This window comes from Pollicipes pollicipes, unplaced genomic scaffold (assembly GCF_011947565.3).
Source record: "Pollicipes pollicipes isolate AB1234 unplaced genomic scaffold, Ppol_2.1 Scaffold_6686;HRSCAF=7923_pilon_pilon_pilon, whole genome shotgun sequence".
In the NCBI taxonomy this organism is placed as follows: domain Eukaryota; kingdom Metazoa; phylum Arthropoda; class Thecostraca; order Pollicipedomorpha; family Pollicipedidae; genus Pollicipes; species Pollicipes pollicipes.
Genome location: NW_023596921.1, coordinates 21,478,347 through 21,493,074, shown reverse-complemented (window position 1 = coordinate 21,493,074; position 14,728 = coordinate 21,478,347). Strand labels below are relative to the sequence as shown.

Genomic DNA, 14,728 nt, shown 5'->3' with positions numbered 1-14,728 from the left:
GTGTGTGCAGTAAGTGTGTCTGTGCCCAGTATGCGTGAATAACCCACCTCAGTGTTCATCCTGTACACGACAGGCGTGTGAACACCACTTCAATGTTTGGACAAAATGAACACCTCACACGACATGCAGTTTGAACAGCTCGCCTCAGTGTGTATCCCTTTACGCGTCAGGCGGTGTGAACAGCCTGCCTCAGTGCTTATCCCTTTACACGGCAGGGGGCGTGAACAGCCCACCTCAGTGTGTATCCCTTTACACGGCAGGCGGCGTTAACAGCTCGCTTCAGTGTTTATCCCTCCACACAGCAGGCGGCGTGAACAGCTCGCATCAGTTTTTATCCCTTTACACGGCAGGTGGTGTGAACAGCTCGCCTCAGTGTGTATCCCTGTACACGGCAGGCGGTGTGAACAGCTCGCCTCAGTGTTTATCCCTGTACACAGCAGGCGGTGTGAACAGCTCGCTTCAGTGTGTATCCCTTTACACGGCAGGCGGTGTGAACAGCTCGCCTCAGTGTTTATCCCTTTACACGGCAGGCGGTGTGAACAGCTCGCCTCAGTGTGTATCCCTGTACACGGCAGGCGGTGTGAACGGCTCGCTGCAGCTGGACGCGCCGGCGGCGGCCGTCCGCTGCCACGTGGACCAGCTGTCGGCCGACTCTCGGATCAGCTGCGGCGGCCGGCTGCGGCTGACGCTGTCGCCGAGCGTCGCCCTCCGGCTGGAGGTGCACGGCCCGGCGCCGGCGCTCGACCCCCGCCTCGGGCCGGCCCGCAGCGCGGCGGCCGACCGGCACGCGCTGGCCGTGGGTGCCGAGGCCGGCGCCGCGCCGCGCCTGCTGCTCGCCTCGCCGCTCGCAGCCGACGTGCGGGTCAGAGAGTGGGCCGCCGCCGTTGCCGGCTGGTCCTGAGAGACGGCGCGACCCAAGCGCTCGGCGCCGATCTAGGACACCGCTCCTGGTGTAGGCACCTGGTGTTGGACGTGCGTTCATGTCGTTTGACATTTAGACAAGAAGGTTGGTCTTGTCCCGGGCGGACGTCCTGGCCTACCCCTAGTCTGTTAGACGAGAGTCATTTCACTGCGCTTGGTACCCTACCTGTTCATTTGTCATGCTCCTCGCGTGCGTCCGGGACGGGCTGCTCGTTTTAGGGCCCGTCTTATTATTATGGTTATGCCTGTGCGGTAGCGCTGGTTCGATTCTGTGCCACGAGCGCGTGGCCAGAACTCACGGTGGGCACGCTGGGATAGCGACAATGATTTGCAGCTATTTGTGCGACGTAGAGCCCATTCTATTTGCACACCTGGCACACATGCCATGCTTGGCGAAATCTCAGGGAATGTGGTCTTGCTGGCATGCGATCGTGCGGTCCAAGGCTTTTGTTCAACCGCGTGAATGGCAGTTGGATGTCGATACAATACGTTCGTCGGAGGAAGCTTGTCTGTTCTCAGTCTGTGGCTACACAACTGAGTGTGCGGAGGGATTTTTACAGCTGAATAGCGGATTTCTGCACGCTATATTGCGTGAGCATTTTCCACGATGGGGAAAATGCACACCAATGTGGTGACACTTAGCTCAGCTCCACCGCCCATCGCAAGCCCTATAACAACTGCGCACAACGCATATTCGTGGAGATAATCTGAGCAACGCACGTAATCTAATTGCGATGCATGGATGTGTCTTGCATCTTACAAAAAAGCTGTCGCGGACTGACAGCTGTGGCACGGCTGCTCAGTCCCTTAGCTCCTCACGCCACGCCTGTTACCAATGCTTCCGACAACCCCTTCGGAGCTCGCCCATGCCTCTCGACTCATCAATACCAGATTCCACACAACGAATCACAGCCCAATGTGACCGGCTGCACTCATCCCACCCGCATAGTTCTCATGCATCCTTCCTGCCGCCTGCCCTCATTCGAAAGCGCACAAATAAAGCACGTGCGCGAGGCAAATGTATTTAATTGAATACAATCTAGTCGCTCACAAAGCACGATCGCAATTTACGGTTCTCTTTGCATCACATCACACGGCACAGTAAAATCGCGATCGCCATGAAATGCAATCGCCACGATCGCTATCGCCAATCGTGTGCGCTTCAATGACACCGACATATCTGGACAATTCGGAGGGGCTGACCACCGCTATCTAGTGCCCTGGTTATCAAGGATGGACTAACGTGTTAACATTATTCACACGCCAGCGCATCATAGTCGGACAGCAGCTACCCATAACCCCGGTCGTTCCCGCACACGAGCACCTCTTGAAAGACGCGACGGCGGGCCTCAGGTCGTACCGCCTTGGTGTCATGCGGCGACAGCTGCGTGCTCGATCAGCATGTCTCAGATTCCAGTTCTGACTTGCATTTACCACAGACTAACAGCGACGCCAGGACCCGGTGGACTCAGGGCCGCGGCCCGCTTTCGCACCTGATCAGATAATTAGCGCTGGCTTCACCGTGATGCATGGGAACGAACTTGGTTCGAAGAGGATGTCTCCTGGCACTACAGCTTTGCTAATTGCCACGCCCCCGTCGAATTAAGTGCTGCTTACCACATTGTACTTCAGTCGCGCAAGAAACAATGATACAGAACAGAAACGCAAGGAAACGAAAGGTCATAGTATGTCGTAGTCGGAGCATATTTAGAATAGCAGCATGGCCTGAGGGCCTGTAAATATCAGAGACTTGCATCAGCTAACAATTTTCCTCACCATGGACTCTCCCACTGAAGAAACCATGATCGCACGTACGAAACAGGAAAAAGACACCGTTAACCGCCGGCGTCAATTGAACGCCGTAACGAAGATACATCCCGCTACAAACCATGTGGCGCAACTATAAAGCCTCCATTGCTGACGGGGTGATTAAAGCTCAGCTCAGCGAGGTCTGCTTCGCCCTCCTTCCGCTCACGGCCGTCAGCTCCGCAGCAGCTCGGGCCGCTGGCGCAGCACGCGCGCCCGGTGCTGCTCGCTGAGCACGGCGGACAGCGCCGGCGCAACGGCGCGCTCCACGTGCTGGCGCCAGCGACGCAGCCGGTCGCGCTGGCGCTGCAGGTCGAGCAGGTCGCTGCCGATGGCGCGGTCGTACTCGGGCGCCGCGTGCACCTCGGCCATCGCCTCGCCGGATCTGAAGCGCACCTGGCGGCGGGCGCGGAATTGTCAGCGGGCGCAGACCACCGCCATGCGCGCGGGCGGGACACGCCAGAGGCGGAAGCTGTGTCAGGGAATGTGGCTGAGTCGGGAGAGTCGGGACGGTGCCAGCACCGCGCTAGAGATAAAGGACGCCTACGGATAGGGCTGGACGTTATTACAAACGTGTACCGAGACCCAGGGACGTCAGCCGAGCCTGGCAAGAAGCGGGAGTCGCAGACGGCTGGGTCTGGGGTCCCAACTAAAGGCGCGGAAGGAACGTTAAGTAAGCGCGGAACGAACTGTCTGCGACGTAACCTGCGCCCGAGATTACTGTCAACATATAGGAAATATCAGTACGAGCCAGGCCTGGGATCACTGAGGACATGTCAAAGCAACCAGTGCTGGCACAAAGAGCTGAGGAGCAACAGTCAACAGTGGTCAAAAGTAGAGCTTAAGAGTAGAGCTTGGCAGAGCATAACCCTCGTGGACATGACCCAAGACACCGCTGCGGGACAAGTCGACACCATGATTATCCTGAATCGCGTGACGAGTCATATACGCGGCATCCCGAAACTGGACGGGGCCACAGCATCCACCCTTCCCTCCGCTCTCACCCCGCCCGCAATGACACGCATTCAATATCACAACACGAGGCCGAACGTTCGACCCAAAACAGTCGCCGCGCCACGCTTCTGTGATTCCCGCCCACCTTTCAGACATTCCTGAAAGTGGCCGGGCCATGTAACGGTGGGAAAATGGATGACTAACGGCGGCGCGTGACACACCGGCTGCTGAATGTCCTTAATGGCCCGTCATCCGGTGCAGAGCTGTTGGGTAGCATCAAGGTCGCACGGTGGGGGAAAAGTCGATCACTTTCGGACGGACTGACAGCATTACACGCGATTAAAATGGTCGGAGCGAGGTCAGGACCCTCAAACAATGTCACGGCACGCAAGGCAGGCGCCACAAAAACGCGTGGGAACGGAAGACAGCCACGACGTCGCCAGCTGGCGCACGCCTTAAGCACAGACCAGCATCGCCCCATCCGCCCCCTCCGTTTCCAGTAAGCGGACAAAGACCCACGTCCAGCCCGGGAGCCTTGAGCCTGAGGCCGTGGACGTACCCTGCTGGTGCGGGGGCCGGCGGGGGGCGCGGCCGGCGCCAGTCGCAGCTTGCGGTTGGCCTCGGCGATGCGCTGGTGGGTGGGGCAGACGTGGGACGGCGCGCGCGGGCACGCGTCGCAGAGGTCGGGCACCGCCGGCGCCGGCGTCCGCTGGTAGTTTAGACTCATCGGCGACACCTGTTGGACGATGCAGAGATGGTGAGCGGAGGGAACAGGCCCGGGGCCGGAGCGGGTCACCGTGTCCCGAGCGAGAGTCGACACTGGGGCGAGCATAGCTATCATGAACACGGCGCCCCGCACAGATCCAACTGCCAGCGCGTACTGAGTTCTGGCTGCCATGCGTTCAGAGTATTCGTTTCTCCGTGTACTGGTGCAGAGGCCAGCAGACTTGGAAGCAGCGAGCGCCAGTAAATGTCGGTAATACTCTGGCATGCCTACGAACAGTAAACAGAATAACATTTATGGCCGGGAGTGCCATGACACAAATAAGCCCTCCAAGAGCCGTGGCAAATGTTCACAGAACGGTCACAACGCCCTGCTTGTGACTCCTCCCCCATCGCACGACAAACCGACCCCAGACCCCAGCACAAACCAGGCCGACCTCCGGGCCCGGCCACTACGAAACTGGTTCGAGCCTGGTGATCCTCGGCTGCAAGCGTCCGGCGATGGCGAACACTCACGGAGAGTTTGCGCCAGAGGTCGACGTCGAACTCGCATCCTTCGTCAGAGGCGCCCTCATCGTCGCTGAAGCTGCCGTCGGCCCACAGTCCGGCCTCGTCTTCGCTGGCGTCGGCCCCGGGCGAGATGCCCGAGTCGACCTGGTCCGAACCCACCGCCGCCAACACTGCCGACACGGCGGCCCATCAGTCGGCGACAACGAACACAGCGTGACATTCTGGCATAATGCCACCATGTGTACCGAATGGAGAAAAAAATCGGACATAATATGGCAGGATGACGGGATTAGTTTCAGATCACTTCTCCAGAAGATTCGTGGGACACTCAGCGATGCATCAGTGATTCTTACCTAGGCAACCCACATCGGATCGAAGGCATACCAATCTGATCCCAAGTTCACTACAGAGTTGATGGACGCTCCACACAGGCCTGTCCAGCGCCTACCGGGTGGCTGGGAGACACTGGCGGCCAACGCTGGCCGGTCGCTGTCCTCCGATGCGCAGCCGTTGGAGGAGGAAGCGTCGTCACGGGAGAAGCAGATGAAGTCGTCGGCGGACTCAGCCGAGGCGCTGGGAACCAAGCCGGCTGGCGACGCGGCGTCCCAGGCGAAGCAGATGAAGTCGTCGACCGAGTCCACCGAGCTGCACGGCAGCAGCGCGACGGAGGACGCGTCGTCCTCGCCGGCGTCCGCCGCCGAGTCGTCCTCAGTGGACCAGTCCGAGTCGTCGCCGTACTCCGATTCGCGACTGGACTGCGTCGACGACGAACGCTGCCGCCAGCGCGCGCCACTCTGCGAGTCGTCGGCGGAAGGGGTCGACGATGAGCGTCGCCGCCGGGGGACACACGCCTCCGACTCGGGGCTGAGCGGCGAAGAGGGCTCGCGGCCGGCGGCCGGGCGGGAGACCGCGGCGTCGACCCGCTCCGACACGGCGATGGTCTTCGGACTCGGGCGCTCGGCACGACACCGGACTGGCGAGCCGTGGGGGCGTGCGTTCGCCGGGTCGACACTGGCATCGGGAGACGACGCGGTGGGCGACGCCACACTACGCGGAGTACTTTCACCGTTAATCGCGGGAGAAAACTCACTGAGGCGATTCACTTCAGCGTCCGGTCGCGCGTTCACTGGCCCACTACATGAATGACTCGCCGCTGGGTGCTGCGACGAGTCCGAGTCGGAGGCGTGTGTCGGAGGTGAAGGAGCACAGCCAGCAGAAAACGAATCGTCCGCCGGCGGACAGACTGAAAGGCCGCATGGCGTCATAAGAGGCGGCGACACGACCGGAACCACGCACTGGCGACCGGCCACGTCCCGCTTTGTGCCCACCGTCTCACCACACAGAGTCCCTGCACAGACGTGACGTGAGGTGATGATGTTAGCACACTTCGCTGCTTTCTGGCTCTGCGCCGGCTCCCCGGGCGTTTCCGACATGTTAGACCGCCCAGACACGACACTTTGAGACTGACTGGCTTCACCGTCGCGCTCTGTGACGGCCGTGACCCTCTGTGGGGTGCTGTCATGTGGCACACCGTCCGGCGGCGGCCCCCCGCTGACCTCTCTGGAGTTCCCACAGGCACGGGACATGAAAGGCTTCTCTGCACTATGCGAGTAACGTGGCGTCTTTGCTGGGCGTGTACCACATGTGCCCTCTGCAAACCACTCAATCGGAACTCCGAAACCGCTGAGGATCAAGCGTCTCTGGACATTGCCCATGTTCAGATCCCGTCGGGGAATGAACTCCTTCGCATTTGGATTCAGTGGATGGCCATTAATCTTGATGCTCCAACAGTCCTTGCAGTTCTTCATCGATGGTTTAATGCCTCCTTGTCCAGGTTGATAAAAGCAAGCCTGAATATGTGGTAATGGCTTCACAAGCATGAGCCTTTCAGTTGCAGGACTCATTTCTTTCATGGTGTAAGCACTCAGAAAGTCATGATGACTACAGATACTTGCTGAAAGATAAAACCGTGTCAGTTCCTCATCATAATTACATAATCTATCATGCAACAAAGTTGGGACTCATTATTGGTGATGCCAGACTACAGTTTAAACAATTCAGATGCCATCAAAATATCTGTTTTTAATTCTACAGCATACTTATAGGCATGTGAACTAGATTCAGCCCACCATAGAATACAATTTGGACTATCATACTGCTGATGAGCAGGGTCAGTGCAAATGTAAGTTGACTGTAAATTGTACTGTAAATCCTGTGTGCCACTTCCCTTTATGCCTAAACTGTGACTAACAAAGGGCAAAGTAGATAGTCCCACTTGTTTTGAATTGCAACATTAAATGTTTGCAATAATTCACCATCATTAACCATGTTTCAAAAACACATTGTTCCATTATCATATCAAGCACTACTCAGTTACATAATATCTAGATGTGCTTCCGCATGCTTAGAAAACATACTCATGATGATCAACAACTTAGAAAGTCATCAGTATTTGAGAACCTAGGTATGCAATTCAGTGTTAGAAAACTTGATGTTTCCTGGTATAATGTATACCAGGAGAAGCTTAAAAAATACAGTATGTGCAAGCATAGACATAGGAAGGAAGCACTTACTCAGGAAACTACAAAATCTAAAAATTGCAAGAAGCCAACTTCTTATGGTATTTGGCAATCACTGAGACCAGCTAGAGCATGGTGTTAACTGTTGTCTGCTGCCAAAGAATGTCCTGTGAGTGTAGTGCAAACTCACTTGGGTTTTTCATTCTCACTACAAGCTGCAATTTTAATATTTTTGTCCTCTCCCCCCAAGAGCCAAAACCAAATTTCAGATACTGGCTGCAGGTCATTACAGTTTCATTTTCATATACTATATATTTGTGGAGAAAAAATGTCTTGGGGCTAAAAACACTAAGAAAGACCCAAGTTTCAGACAATGCCTGCAGCACTTGGATAATTTTATACTCCACTATTTAACAGTGTTGTAAGACTTGTTTCCTGGTATAATGTATACCAGGAGATTTTGTACCTGAAGATTGTGACAAGGTAAAATCAAATATTTTGTACTCCATCATGATGCACCAAGAACAGCTTTTGGAAAAACTCATTTTACCTTTGCGTCTGGACAAAATAAAACCAGGTGTGGCAGCTTGAGACTTGCTGCTTCCATCAGGAGTCATGTATTAATATCTGCAAGAGCACAAATCTTGCATCCCCCAGACTAAGATGTCCAACAGCAAGCAGCCTGCGTTGCCACCTAGGTATATGATAAACCATGTATGGAAATGTGAAAAAGAAAGCATGTGAATGTTGAATGGAATCTCCTTTGAACAATACAGGGAAATGAGAGAGGAGTATCAGAATCACTCTGGTCTGTAGATTAGCAAAGCTCCAGTCAGCTGGTGGAGCGTGAGTAGCATGACCACCTGGTGCATGAGTAGGTGGGCATTTGTGGCCTGTTCATTTGCATTTTTGTGCACCATTTTTGTCTGGCTGTGTGTATCATACTCACCCTCTATTTTGGAGGGTGTATAAGTAGTGGTGTGTACCCACCCCCGCTTTTAGTGTATAACCCTGATGCTTAATTACCCTGTGTTTTGGAGGGTGTATACACAGCTTTTCATAGATTGCAAACCAATGTACACTGCACATGTGTTTCATAGTACAGAGTATGAGACTGTGTTGTTTCAGTGGGCCATGTTTAATACTGATGCTTCCTTCCACTTAAAGTGCTTTTACATGAATTGCTATGTATGAAAAGTGGCACTTTTGTTGAGTGCCACCCATTGCACTATTAACTCTTGAAGATAACCTGAATAAAGCTGTAATCACCTGCAGTACTTGGATAATTTCATACTCCAATATAGAAAATTTGCACTCTGCTGCCAGGAAATTTTTTGAATTTCCAACACTGCCACTATAGAACATTTTTACTCCGCTACCAGGAAGTGTTTTGGAATTTCCAACACTGGTATGCATCCACCACAGCTGTTTGTAATTTGTATTTTAAAGAGCATCCATCTTACTTCAAATAGGTTACATGGTTTGTTTAACTTACCGACCTTATTCATAACATTATAGCCAGAAGCAGCATGTCCAGCTTGATGCTCAACTTATGCCAGTGAACACAAATCAATTCACTGTGCTGGACAGGACACCCAAATAACATTGGTGTGCCAAACATCTTACCTGTATGTGCCAAACTAAGGCTTGGGCAGCTAAAGCTGCACTATGAAGTTATAAATGTCAATTTTTCTCAAGATACCTTTACCTGCATTTCTCACCAGTATTATGCTTTCAAACATCAGCTGACTAGCCACCATGCTCATGCTCTGCTATAGCAACAGCTGTGTGCCAGAGGTAGCACTAATGTTTACAGCCCAGATGCACTGAAAAGGTTGAAACAATGGGGCTACTATGCTGGACAAGTCAAACATATGCATTATGTAGCACCAACCCAAAGCAGCAGGAAGTGACAGCAGCCCAAACATCTCATCAGCATTGCTGCTCCTGTTTGTAGTCATGTGGGCAGACTACTTGAAATGAGGATAAAATTAAACCTATGACATCAAAAGTGAAGAAGAGAGGCAAAGCCAGATCTTGCTCAGTTCTACATCACGGGGATCTACCCACCCCGTGACCCCAACGTGGTTTGTTTGCAACCAATTTTAACATGCGACCACCATAGGTCGACGAACATGATACAGTCAAACCAGCCTATCACATGTTTTTTTTTTTGGCCTGAGTTGACGAAAACGTCACCCAACGATCGTCCGCGGGTAAAATCATGTGCTGGGCGGGTAGCTCACACTCAGTGTAATAAGGAGTACGTCCCCAGAAATTTCAATACCAGCCGACAAACCTCTAAAACCAAGACTTTACCTCCAGGACGAGCCTGAATCCGTTCTTTCCACACACTGCACATCTGAACACTTGCCGACAGCTGTGATTCATTCTCGACAGTGCTCAATTTGTTTGGATATCGCTTCGGTAATGCACGTCAGTTTTCAAAATGGCTGACGCTACTAGAAGTTGCCCATTATCTTTCAAAAGGCGTACGTAAAATATTACGAGTTTACTATATGTGAGGCGCAAATGTAAGAAAAATATAAACGTGATAATATTATTTTATTTCAAAACATTGCTCTTAATCTTTTATCGCATTCAGAATGTTTAACTACCCTTCGATCACGCATGAGCGGATGACAAGCATTGAGCTAGTGAGATAGTTGCATGCTTAGTGGACAGTTTCAAAAAGCTTCGTTTCTATCGTTAGAACTATTTTAATAAGAAGACCTCATACCTTGTTCGAGGTTTTATATCAGCTACACAATTTATCCAACTATTTGTCCAGCATGAATTGAAGTCAAACTGGCGCTATTGCGACAAGCAAGTATAAGTTGTTTCGGAGAAGTTGGGTTTTCTTGGTCACCAAAATATTTTGTTACCCAGTATCGATGTTAACAGTAAGGGTGTGCCCGTCTGAATTATCATGATGTCCCTGCAGTAAATCGTCATTATCCATACTCAGCTCTGCTCTCAGTGTTGCGTCATGCACGCCACGTCCCGTCTCTGACGCGATAGACAAAGGTCGAGCGATAAAGCCAAGGCTAACGGATAGAGCTAAGGTTCGTTTGCGTCAGCAATGCATATCATAGCTCAACAAAATTTCCAACTATTGATCTTCGACATCAACACTTCCAGCTTGAAGGGAGTCCTTTCTCGCAGTTGGGGCTTATTTTTAAAATTGTGAAATCTCTGGAATCGTCGCAACGCCACGTGCGTAATCACTAGCTCGTCATGATGCATTAGGTGTCGCGAAACGTTAAGTGTTATGGTACCTTAGGGGTTGTGAAGCATATTTTTCATGGATGTCAATTTCTCAAAATGATGGGGAGGGGGTTTAGTCGCGAAAGTCGTCAGAGGGGGAGTGGGGCAGGTACGAAACACCTCAGGTTTGTTGACTGATAATCTGGGTTTTCAATATGTACATGTAACTTATAACTTACAATAGTTACATCTTCTTTAAACTTAACGTGCAGAGCCATCATAGACCATTCGCAACATATGTGGCTATCATGACAGCTTTACACGAAGCTTGTCGACAAACCAAAGTTTTATGGATGCAACATATGCATTTCACTTTGCTTAAAAGGAAGTATGAACGGTCCTCCATGCGCCAGTTACGACAATGGTCCTCAATATTTCCGCAAATGGCTCAAGTAGATGTCTGATGAGAATGTCTTCCCTGCTCATTTCATTACATATGCTTTGCAAGCTCGCTGTGTTTCTGGGGAACATTGTTCCAAGCCTTTTTGCGCCTCTGAATAGGAAAGCGACCCTTAGCCGCTTCAGTTCGAACGTGTGGCAAATGAAGTCAGGTAATGTCAGTGCCATGCACAGGGCAGGTTGAGTATAAAATTGCTGCTAGTTGATCTGGTTTTTCAGTGGCCACATGTGACTATGCTGATGTACCCATAATGGTGCACAATGAGCTTGCCCACGCAGATGCGCAACCGGGATCTTGGTAAGTGGAGGGGCACAGGACTGACGAAGGACCCCTTTTGGTGGAAGGCTCCCCAACCAAAATATTACCAGATATGACCCACGTGATTTCAGACAACACCATTTGCTCCGCTTTGTTTGAACATATCCTTGTTTTACTCAAACAAGTTAGGAGGCACCGAAAGATGTCATTTTGTTGGTATTTTGAAGTCAATAACCTGAAGAAGCCGGGCCTTGAATGACTACATAGAAAAAGCACCGTCGCTTTTCATTTTGTAATTGTTCAGTGGACTTTTTTGGGCGATAGCACTCACTCACTAAACATCCGCTGCGTTCATCACTCGCTGCTCCCTGACCGACAGAGGCCCGCATTGTCCCAGGGTATTCATATCGGTCGAGGCCCTCTGACTGATATTTGAAGGTCCGACCATGCGGGACGGATCCTTAACGTGACCAACGGGATTTTTGGGACCCCACGGACACTACTTCTTGCCAATTTGGGCCCATTGCCAATACATGACCCGTGCCAGACGCTGAAATTTCTGGACTGACGCAGGGGGTCCCACATTGACTCAGGGGCTCGGTCGATGTAAATCGCGGGCCCATCCCCATCTCTGCCTGGGAAATGGGCAGGTGTCCCAGACCAGACTCTGGATTAATCTGGTGGCGAATGCACTGTATTTGAATTACGATTCGAATACTAAGTGCTACGGTGCAGTGCGACGGTACAATCAAACGTTACAGAATCGACAGGACTAATCAACCGACCCCCGTCCGCGCTCCTTCGCGCCACCCAGCTGGCCGCCGCCGCCTCCGCCGCCGTCAGCGCCGGCAACAATACATATGCTGCACAGCTCGTGCGGCTCTCGTGCCTCTACGCGCTGGGCACCTCCGTCCCGCGCGGCCGCAGAACACCCCCCGCCCCCCTGATTCTCATGGCTCACGACAGCGCATTACGGATCGTTACGACAATGGCGCCGCGGGGCCCTCCGCCGGCGGGTGCTCCGGCGCAGTGGCACCAGCTCGTTCCTGACCGGCCCAACCGCACGGTCTGCAGGCTCAGGCGCATCTGCAGCCGCGCGAGCACCGTCCTCCGTCTCCGGTTCGCGGTCCACACACGACACGTACGTTGGCGGCCCATCGTCGGCACTGTCACTGTCTCCGTCGCCGTCTTCGCCTCCTCCGTACCGAGGCCGAACGTCTCTCACGTGCCACGGCACTCCGTTCACCTCTACCACCTGCCGCGACACCACGCCCGTCACTGTCCCGCGACGCGACATTTCCGTGCAACGCGTTCCTCGGCGACGCATGAACACTCGGTCCCCAACTCTGAGATGCGCACCGTCAGACACGGGTGGGCGTGGTTCCCCAGCCTCAGCGGCGCCCGCCGGCACCGGCCGGACACAATCCCGAACATATTACCGATATACTCCCGACGCTGGCGCGGATTCCCCATCCCATCCTCATTTCATGCTGTTCCCCATCGCGGGAGGTCACATTATAAAGGGGGACCGCCTCGGCCACAGTACGACACCTCGCAGTGATGACCTTAACGGTCCGGTGGCAGCGTTCTACCACTCCATTGCCACCCGGCTCGTGAACAGCTCGGAACCTCATGGTCACTCTCCATCGCGCCGCGAGAGTGGCCACCTGGCGGCCACGAAACACAGTCATTATCAGCCAAAACCTCCTCCGGAGCCCCACGTTCGAGAAACAGCTGATCTTGGTGACCGATGACCTCGGCGGCACCGGTGCGGCGCAGGGGGCGCTACACGCGGAAGCGGGATGGTCCGCAGTCGATGGTGGTGAGGTAGCTCTGTCCGTTGTGGTGGGTGGTGTCAATGGTGATTCGCTGCCACGTGGCAGCCACGCCGAGCGAGCCGTGTCGCCACCGCACCGGCGCTGGGTCGATCGAGCGGCACGCATCACAGCTCTCCACCACCGCACGTGCTACGGCTCGCGTGACGTCACGCGACATGTCACGGCGTGCGAAGTACAGCGTTCGACGGACCCCTGGGTGCTCCGCCCGCTCGTGCGACTCCCGCACTGATGCATCAAGCACGTTCACCGCGCCACCGGCGGCATGCGCCGCGTTATTACCGGGCGGCGGCGGCCCGCCCACGGTCGCCGCGCTGACGCCCGGCGGCGGCGGCTCGCCCGCCATCGCCGCGGTGACGTCCGGCGGTGGCACCTCGCCTACAGGAGTCGCACTCGCAACACGGAACCACTCCGAACCACTTCGTACATAAGATAATTTTGATCCTTTTTACCAAATATTTGATAACTTACGGCCCATCGCGCGCAGACCAGAACGGCGCATACACGCTTGCCTTATTATTGCACTTCTTTGCACTTCTTACCTTATTATTGGACTTCCAATTCATTTCCAGTCGTGTAACTTAAACTGATATTTCCAAACAGACAACACAGAGAAAGAACTAACAATGTCGGCTGAACTGAAGCATTTCCAGCATTCTTAAAAAAAACGGACCAAGCTACGGGAACGGAACACCGAAGCCCAGCAAACGTTTTTGGTACGGTATATTTACGTCTATTAACGCAGTGCACCTCATACACGGGTCTGGATACTGTGATTCACACTTGTTAAAACCAAACTCAGCGTGATGACAATGTCGCTTAAGCCACAACACTTCAGTTCAATAAATATGACTACTCCGTTGCCGTGAGATGCTGCCATCATGTCGTGCGGAGGGACTGTCGTAGCACCCTCTTAAAGTGGTGCACCTCTTGTACAAGTCCAACGAGCGAGGCCTGAAATCACCCTGACATCCGAAGACATACTCTGCCGAGATAATATGCCAACAGCAATCCTAAGGAAGTTGACCAAGCCCGGTAACCGGAGACTGAAGCGAGACCAGTGTTTTCGGTACGGTACATAGACGTCTATTAGCGTAGTGCACCTCACACACGAGTCCGGATAATGCGATTCACACTTATTAGAACTAAATACATCGTGCTGACAATTTCGGTTAAGCTGCAAGACTCCGGTCCGATGAATAAGACTCATGCATTGCCGTGAGATGCTGCCATCATGTGCGGACAGGCTGCAGTAGCAGCCTCTTAAAGTAGTACACTTCTTGTATAATTCTGATTGGCGAGACCTAAAAACCGCTCTGATATGCAGACACACCCTGCCGAGATAACATGCCGACACGAACCACAAGGAAAGAAGCCAAGCCCGGGAACCGAAGACCGAAGCAAAGGTAACGCTTTCGGTACGGTACATATACGTTTATTCGTGCGGGGCACCTGGAACAAGAGTCCTTGTAATGCGATTCACAGGGGGCAGGGGCGACCGCTGCGGGCTGCCCGTTCCACGCGGCGGCGGCACG

General features: G+C 53.3%; 1 protein-coding gene across 1 annotated transcript; it reads right to left on the bottom strand.

Annotated features, from left to right (window-relative positions):
* Positions 1 to 1,935: 1,935 nt before the first annotated feature.
* On the bottom strand, positions 1,936 to 9,884 carry LOC119107537 (uncharacterized). The gene is made up of 5 exons (XM_037231018.1): positions 9,753 to 9,884; positions 5,363 to 6,868; positions 4,921 to 5,084; positions 4,241 to 4,417; positions 1,936 to 3,123 (listed from the first exon to the last, which is right to left on the bottom strand). The coding sequence occupies exons 1-5, from the start codon at positions 9,793 to 9,795 to the stop codon at positions 2,902 to 2,904; spliced, it is 2,112 nt and encodes a 703-aa protein (XP_037086913.1). The 5' UTR covers positions 9,796 to 9,884; the 3' UTR covers positions 1,936 to 2,901.
* Positions 9,885 to 14,728: the final 4,844 nt, after the last annotated feature.